The following is an 8,691-nucleotide window of genomic DNA, read 5'->3' on the forward strand; positions in this document are numbered from 1 at the left end:
AAAGTGGACTTTTCAACATGATTTTAACCAACACAGACGAACTAACGAGTTTCAGAAGCCAAAGAAGAAACAATCAAAGAGTCGATTCATTCTGACCAATCAGAAGGAGCAAACACACCGGCCTGGCCGGAATCTGTATGTTACTACGTCATAACGTGGAACGGGGCCTTCTGATTGGTCCGCGGCGCCTGGCTATATGATAATATATTCTATAGCTTATGAAACTCGTAAGTTCATCTGTGTTGGTAAAAATCATGTTGAAAAGTCCAATTTTTGCAATGAAAATTAGAGCTTGACTTTCGTTTGCTACAATACATTGGACATTCTCTCTTTTGTAGTGCTTTACAAAAGAAAGAAATTGATGAATTGTATCAGACAGTAATGTTCATAACATACATTATGTCAATATAGAATTGAAATTTTCCTCCATTTCTTGGAGTCATAGTTTTTAGAATAGAATAGTAATATTGCATTGCTTGGTATTTGTTCCCATACACTGTTCCATGTACTACTGTACGAGCAATATAAAGTTTCTTCATTCACTTTGCTTCAGAGGTAAAAAAATCTATCATCAACTATTTTCTACTATGAATTACTAGAAAGAATGATGGTGCTGATAATAACTAGAATATCTCAACCTGACACTAAAATAAGTCAACATACCTGGAATAGCTTGTTGACCTTTTGTCAGCATGTCATATGTCTCCCTTGGCGAGATGCACGTCACTCTTGGTAGCATGGACACAAATGACTTGTTGTCTTCCCTGGTCTGATGTAACAGATATCAATGACAATGTTAGCATTGGCGACAGAGAAGTACACCAAATCACATATACTTTCCTCCCACTTCAAGTCTTATGCTAAATAAAGAGAAAAGTTGACTTAAATGAGCCATCATTCAAGAAAGTTGTTTACTTTTAAATTGACCCCACATAGACATTGAAAATTTTCAAAGTAACACAACTAAGTGCATGTAAGATCTCTGATACAAATTTAGTGTTGTGGATATAGAAGACAATGCAAGCATGCACAATACATGCACCTTTACCTACTTGTACGACAAACAAATTTTCACACTCTCACGGATCATATCTATATCCTTGTACTAGTTGTAGTATACAATACATGAAAGGCATCCATACATTCCAGTCTGCTTCTGGATATGTAAGACCATTGTTTTCCTTTTGCCATTGAAATGCAAGACATTTTTTGTAATGTACAACATTAGCTCACCTGTTTGTCATCTGCCTGTGGTTTGTAGGTGTGCTCCACCACGTATAGGTCCCAGGGGAGGCGTCTCCACACCGCCCCGTCTCTCCCCACCAGACTACCCAGCACCAGGAGGTTAAACAGGAGGCAGTCCACTGCTGTATGTACCTACAACACAATACATCAACATTGAATATTGGCTTGTACACACAAATGTACATGTACGATGTATGTCAGAACAAAATAGTATACACGTACATCTTCAGTAGCCCACTGCAGATTATGCTATAAACCCAAAACACCCTGAGCATAGAAAATTGACTTTCAAATAGTTAAGGAAGAGTCCACAGTAGCCATTCACAATAAAAAAACATGTTCTCATCTTCAGCTACTCGGTAACACTACACAAGGTAATCATAAAATCCTGGTTACATTATGCAGTAGGTAACTGTTTTCTTAGAAATATAAAAGCAAACACATTCAGTACAGCCTTCTGCTCAATACAGTGTATCAATATCAAATGGTACTGAGTGGTAAGATTCTACAGTGACAATCACTTCCAGCTTCACAATCCTGGAAAATCTTAGTAGGAGTCAAGAAGACGTTAATCTATTCAAGCTCTCAGGATGGTAGCTATAAGAGTTACCTAATAGATACATCAGCTATGCTTTGAGACCCTCATTATCAAGTGACAAGAAATGTTTGACAAGGAGCTTTCACTCATGTTCCTACCAAAGGAGAGATGTCCAGATGGATGATTCTAGGGGAGGGACTGGCTGGGTTGACAGAATGACGGAGTAACGCCTCAAGAACTGCATCATTGTTCACTGTTGCCTCGTGCAGGGGAACCTTGATGTAGGACAGTCTCCCCCTCAGCACCCTGGGGAGCTTCTTCTTCAGTTCTTCTGAGAGACGCTGGACGACAAGGGACTTGCCAACACCCGCTCGCTGGGAGGATATCACTCGCACTGATGACCTGAAACGAAATTTTTTATCAGTCCTATAAAATTTCTACCAATGTAACATGTGGAATGAACAAACTTAACCATTCTCACCGCTTGTAAACTTTGCCCTGTTCTTGTAGCTTGTTGCGGACAAAAAAAATAACTGAAAACAGAATATATACATATACATGTACACTATAATAAACAAGTGACATACTGGATGTGGCTTGATTCCAAATTTCAAGTAACGCCTATATAGGAGGTACATGTGCATGGCTTGTTATACCAAGCAGACAATTACAAACATTCCTTACTCTCATGCAGAGTTAGTGAATGGAACTCCTTGCCTGGCTCTGTACTAGATACCCTCACAGTTGAGCAAAGGAACTTGCCTGTCGTAAATGCCTGATCACTCCCTCACTCCAATAATGCCCAAAAAGAGTTCTTGAGATGGAGACATAGGTAATAGCAACTATCCTAAAATTTCCTTTACCGTTGGTGATCTACAGCTGATGCCATCAGAGTTGTGCCAGCATACTGCTGCTGGAACTGTGACAGCAGGTACTCGTGAACATGCTCGTGGGAGGGCACGTGGGGGATGGGCACCTTGTACTGGTCCAGGGCAGTCACCATGTATGACTGGTGCTGTCTCTCCGATGCACACACCACAGCAACATGATAGCCTGGCAGATGGAACAGACATTTTAGCAGTCATTTGATCTGAAGATGTGCAAAGCCTGACCATCATACATTAGGTTTCCTTACTACTTCTTTCATTTTGCATTTCAAGTCTATGCTACGGTGTTGCTGCAGATTTAATATGGCCAACTCATCACCTGATTTCCCTTGGAAGAGTTTGCACCTCATCTCCTCTGCCCTGACGCTGACATCATAGTCCAGCTGGTCAGCTGCCACCAGGCAGAAGATTCCTCCTGTCTGGTCTCCTACAGCTCTTCTCCACAGGAGGACCACCTGACAATGGCATTGTCAATGGGTTTAGTCAATTTGATTATCATGTTTCTCTTTCTAATAATTCCATTTGAGGATAAGACTCAGAATCGTAGTCAAAACAAAAGGAAAAGATACATTTTGCCACATGTTTACGTACATTGCATTAGTGGTAACTTCAATTCAAAGAAGGAGAATGGGTCATTTCAATGGTAATCTGTCTGTAAAGCATTGGGTTCCTTTTACTTAGGTATACAAACATGTATACAACTGATGTGTTACAAAAGAGGGGTTGCTATATACATGTAGATATAGATACAGAATACACATACAGAAACAACTTCAGAATATTGCACATTTCTGTCATAAATCATTAAATGCCTTTGTTGTACCAAGTAGTTTTACAAAATCTGAGAAATAAGGCATAAAAAAACTGTGCATTAAAATCAACGCTAGAATAAAATAGGCAAGACCTCACCTCCTCCAGAGTTGTGTGGGGAGTACAGATCAGCACTTCCCTGTAAGATGGCAGAGGCTGTGTTGTCTGGCCTTGCATGTACAGAAACAACACTGTCTGCCAGATGTCGTCTGGAGACGAAGATACAAGGAGTGAATAATACTGATCAATGGAGTGACATAAAAGTGGTCAAAATTATACATAGAAATTGTCAGACATTCTGCACAGTCAGATAAATTAATTTGAAGTTATCTCAAGCACAGAAAAGGCAGTATCTGCTATAGAAATAATTACCTTGTGGACACACTACAAGGTTGGGCTTGCCCGCCTCTAAGAATCGACTTGGCCACTGTCGACCTACAGTGATGTTTGCTGCAAAATAAAGAATAAAGAGATTTAATCACCAATTGATAACACATACCCAAAGCTTGCAATACATAATATAAAATGTGCTGTAACTACTATAAATGTGCTATGACCAATTACACAAACGGAAAATCTTGTGCATACATATTAGTCAAGATAAGATACCTTTCCAACGAGGAAAGCCAACATCTCCTGCAGCTTTCACTTATCATTCCTTGCTCATGCAGCTTAAATCATCCCCTTGCAAAAGTTGACCTTTCCCAAATCCCCCTGTACGAAGACAGACTATACCAAAAGTAAAGAATACAGCTTTACACGCAAAGTACGTACCAGTGCTGGAAAGATTCCTCAGCACCAAGGCCAGGTGATCGATGCTGATGTACTCTTCAAATGTGGTGGACTTCACAGTGGTCAGGTACTCTGCCCAAACTGACTCCATTTTTTTAATCATTGTCCTGGAAATGAGTCAGATTTGGTCACAATCCATTCTGTTATCAATCACTCAGTCTCTAGTCAACATATATAATGCTATACATGTAACAAGAAAACAGAACAAAAAGGTAAGGCTACAAAAATTCAACAGTCTAGTACTCACTCTTTCCTGGGTTCCTCTAGATCTCTGGACAGTGACATACTTGTGAAGCCAGCAAGGGACACAGGTTCTTGTATGGAAGTCAACATGATACTGCTGTCTTCCACCATCTCTGGGATGACATCTTCCACAGCAGCAACCATGTCTTCTTCCTCTTCCTCCTTACCATTCAGGACCTGGTCGATGACATCATCATCGTCCATGTTGATGATGCACCATTCGACAGCCTCTTCCAGGTTGCCCTTGGTAGCCTTCATCGCTGCCATGGCAACCCGATCTGTCAGATCAGGCACCATCTGCTTCAGCTTCTCCACAAACTCCTCCCTCTCTTCATCATCCATGGACCACAGCTTCCTCGCTGCCTCCTCCATCTCTGGTTCTTCGTTGATGTTCTCCTCTTCCATGGCATCGATGTCCCCTGCCACACGTGCCATTGCCCTCCTGATGTCATCTTCAGCACACAGTGGCTTGATGCTGGACAGCAGGGCCAGGACTTGGGGCGACACTTTTTCACTGGGATCAATCATCTTTGCCAGAGCTTTGCGTAGAACCACAATCTGCTCGGTGGTGAAGTGATTCAGTTCGTCGTACTCCAGTCTGGCTTTGTCCATGGCACCCAGCCACTCATCCAGACAGACCTCCATGTACTTTGCCAGCTGGGTCAGCTGTTCTTCAACTGCTGCCCTTGTGCCATAGAGGACAGGTGTGTCAAAGCCAAAGTTGACCATGACTTTGACCCTTCTGTTGCCCTCACAGTACACAACAGCGTTCCAGTTGTTGAACAGGACAGCACCAGCATTGTAGAGGTGCACATAGGCCTGTCCCAGTCTTGTCACACCTGTCAGAATCTGAAATAAAATGAGTGTATGGGAGAGTGAATGACAGTGAACAAGCTACCATCAGTGAGCAAAAGGGAGCAAATTAGTGAGTGACTGAGTAAACAAGTTACAGAAAACGTTTTCCACATCGTATACAAAAGTAAATAATTTTCATCCAGAAAACTAGAAATCTATAGTGGGTATACTTTACACAGAACCAAAAAAAGAAAGACCTTGATGTCAAATTCTGATGACAACAGAAACAAGACACATTCTTTTCCATCACATAGACATAGAGAAACAAGACAAAAAACACCTGACCTCCACAAATCTGTCGACTTCCTGGCTTCCCTTGTCAGCCTTCCCTGCCAGCAGCATGAGCTTACTCTGCAGACTCTTCAGCATGGACAGGTTATACTCCTTCAGCTCTTTAGCAGCCATGTCCTCATCATCAGCCTCCTCAGACTCTGCACCTTCTACTCTTAGTCTCACCACCGACTCTAAGTCATTCTGAGTAAAGAAAAAGTAAGTAAAAAATGTCTTATGTATCTGACAACCTGCAGTTGTTTCCTCGAAAAATGAGTATAAAGGCAACTTCCTCTCTAGGCAGAAACTGCTCCCAATGGTAAGAGGGTACATTACCTCTGTTTCATAGCAATTGTAGTAGTTGTAACAAACCACAGTAAATTGTCCAATGAGTGACTCCTTAACAGACAAAATCGATGATCCCTTTCTAACTTCTCATTATACAGCTTTAGGAAGAGGTTTTGTTGTAGGGGACGGCAATCACACAATAAAATCTATAAAGACTTGCATGTGAGCATACCAATGCCTGGTTTTGGCCGAAGCATCCGATCTCGTAGACTCCCCTGGCATTGATGGCTTCAGTCTGAGAGAGGGAGGACATCTCCACAGACCCATGGGAGTCACTCACACCCTTCAGCCACTCCAGGTTGCGGGTGGTGTCCATCTGGAATATAAGGAGATAAAGGAGATAAATTTTTCTTCACCCTTCTCAGTTTTCTGTTCTTCTTAATGTTTTGCAAAGTGTTGTGCTGGTCCTTTTGCTACCTCTCTCGTCTAGACAGATATACTTGGCAAAATTTATAATATGATCTTGTTTTCATTCGCCTTTTTGAACCTCTGACCGATCAAATAGTCTTAAAAGTCAGATTCTGTATTCAGCCAAAGCACAAGATATTTAGTTAAATCCAGCATATAGATGATGTTCAAAGAAACTATACCAAATTCCAAAAGACAACGTATGCATAACAGGTGGTGCATATCGAAGTTTAAGAGTTGGGGTAGATATGAGATTGTACCAGGGAGTATAAAGTAAATCCTGACCAGTTTCTTAGGCAGGTGCTTGTCCTTCTCCAGGGCAGTCCAGAAGTGCCTGCAGCACTTCATCAGTGCATCAAAGTCAGATTCCTCCTTCAGGTCATAGATGAGGGGTGCATATCCAACACCAGCTGACAGAAGGCAGTTCACCTTGTCCACCTCTATGTCACTCTCACCTGCAGAGATGCTGGCCAGGTCCACAAACACCTTCAGCTCCTTTGTATCTGAAAGTGTGAAAGTTATCATGATGATCATAATTAATTAGTCAGTAATTGCATGTCATCATCACCATCATCATGTACATGTAGTTCGTTAGATGTTTGTACAGGGGTTCATTTGCATGTATTATTAGTACAATTACCATCCATAAGGACCTCATTTGGTCGTTACATTTTTTGTGTAATCAATTTGAAATACAGTTACAAGAATGCTTGTGAGATAACTATATCTTCAAGCAAAAAGATTCCACAACCCATGTCATTTGGCATGTACATTTACAGCAGCATACATGCATTTCTAAAAGGCATGATGATGTACCATGGATCTTTGTTCTCAGCCAGTCCACCAGCCGCTGACACTTGACAAACATCCTGATGCTCTCAATCCTCTCCTCTGTCATCTCTGCAAGCAACTTCCCTGCATTCACCACTTTCTTGTTGATGGAACTCAGCGGATTCTGCTTGAAGTTCTTTGCTTTCTGTATAAAAGAATCCATCGCAGGCACATTTATAAATGTCAGACTACAGTACATACAAGTATGCTGCTAGATAGGAGGGTGACTTGATCAAATTCCCGAAGTATGTAGCCCTTTGGGTTTGAGTGATCACAGCACGGTTTTGTGGGAACCGCAGATAACAAGGAAAGAGAACTTTACCAAGTGCAAGACAGTGAGACCTATCCGCGACTCCGACCGCCGAGTCTTTGGCCAATGGATATGTTCTCAATCCTGGGACGAAGTGTACACATCTCCTACCTGTGCCGGCAAGGCCGAGGCCTTTTACACAATAATGGAAGATGCTATAAACAAGTTTTTCCCAACCAAGCAGGTAACAATGCACAAAAATGACAAGCCGTGGTTAAAACCAGACATCAAGGACATGATTCGCCGACGGCAGAAGGCATTCTCAGAAAACAAGACTGCCTTGTGGAAATACCTGCGTAACAAGGTGAACAGAGAAGTAAAAGAAGCGCGAAAGTCTTTCTACAGGGACAGGGTACAAAATCTCAAGGTAGAAAATCCGGCGGATTGGTACAGAGAGATAAAGACCATCCTGAATATACAGCAGTCAGAGCTCTCACTCAACATCCCCGGTCAAGACGAAGCAGACAACACTTTCATCGCAAACCACATCAACAAGAAGTTTGCAGAGGTGGCAAAGGGAAGACCGCCCCTGGATCCTGAACAGTTACCAGCATACAGGCCCGTCAAGTCATGCCCACCTGAGGTCAACGTGTGGGATACCTACAACCGTCTGCGCAAACTGAAGGCCGGCAAGGCGTCGGGGCCAGACCAGTTGAGTACTAGAATCCTGAAGGAATTTGCATGTGAAATAAGTGGTCCGGTCACAGACATGAATGCTTCTTTCAAGGAAGGTTACGTCCCACAAGTATGGAAGGACGCCACAGTAGTGCCCTTACCCAAGTCACAACCTCCATCAGTCGACAAACTCAGACCAGTCTCTTTAACATCTCAACTCGCCAAGGTCACCGAGTCCTTCGTTTCGAACGATTTTGGAGGACATAAGTGCGTCACTGGACCAACAGCAGTTTGGTTGCCTAAAAGGCCGCTCTACAACACTGTATCTGGTCAGCTAGACTTCCTCTGAAGGGAATCTGAAAAGGCCAAGAACATTTGCACAATGGTTATGACAGACTTTTCAAAAGCCTTTGATAGAATAGACCACACTTTAGCCATCCAGAAGCTGTTACGACTCGGAGTGCGGGGGGAACTAATCCCGTGGGTCTGCGACTTTCTAACCCAGCGGCGGCAAAGAGTTTGCTATGGAGGCCAACTCT

The 8,691-nt window shown here is 42.5% G+C and overlaps 2 protein-coding genes across 2 annotated transcripts in view; one reads left to right on the forward strand and one right to left on the reverse strand.

Moving 5' to 3' along the window:
* Nucleotides 1-7,390, reverse strand: part of LOC118428563 (E3 ubiquitin-protein ligase rnf213-alpha-like) — a 62,756-nt gene extending 55,366 nt beyond the window's left edge. Inside the window, exons 1-13 of the mRNA XM_035838659.1 lie at nucleotides 7,213-7,390; nucleotides 6,682-6,899; nucleotides 6,161-6,304; nucleotides 5,656-5,844; nucleotides 4,520-5,364; nucleotides 4,255-4,379; nucleotides 3,853-3,930; nucleotides 3,580-3,689; nucleotides 2,990-3,125; nucleotides 2,647-2,836; nucleotides 1,942-2,185; nucleotides 1,234-1,377; nucleotides 664-769 (exon numbers count right to left, since the gene is read on the reverse strand). Of these exons, the coding sequence (XP_035694552.1) occupies nucleotides 664-769; nucleotides 1,234-1,377; nucleotides 1,942-2,185; nucleotides 2,647-2,836; nucleotides 2,990-3,125; nucleotides 3,580-3,689; nucleotides 3,853-3,930; nucleotides 4,255-4,379; nucleotides 4,520-5,364; nucleotides 5,656-5,844; nucleotides 6,161-6,304; nucleotides 6,682-6,899; nucleotides 7,213-7,390 (2,707 nt within the window). The remainder of the gene's footprint in view (nucleotides 1-663; nucleotides 770-1,233; nucleotides 1,378-1,941; nucleotides 2,186-2,646; nucleotides 2,837-2,989; nucleotides 3,126-3,579; nucleotides 3,690-3,852; nucleotides 3,931-4,254; nucleotides 4,380-4,519; nucleotides 5,365-5,655; nucleotides 5,845-6,160; nucleotides 6,305-6,681; nucleotides 6,900-7,212) is intronic.
* A 337-nt stretch (nucleotides 7,391-7,727) lies between these two features.
* Nucleotides 7,728-8,501, forward strand: LOC118428564. Its single transcript, XM_035838660.1, has one exon. The coding sequence runs from the start codon at nucleotides 7,728-7,730 to the stop codon at nucleotides 8,499-8,501; it is 774 nt and encodes a 257-aa protein (XP_035694553.1).
* The last annotated feature ends 190 nt before the right edge of the window (nucleotides 8,502-8,691 follow it).

This window comes from Branchiostoma floridae, chromosome 13 (genome assembly GCF_000003815.2).
Source record: "Branchiostoma floridae strain S238N-H82 chromosome 13, Bfl_VNyyK, whole genome shotgun sequence".
In the NCBI taxonomy this organism is placed as follows: Eukaryota; Metazoa; Chordata; class Leptocardii; order Amphioxiformes; family Branchiostomatidae; genus Branchiostoma; species Branchiostoma floridae.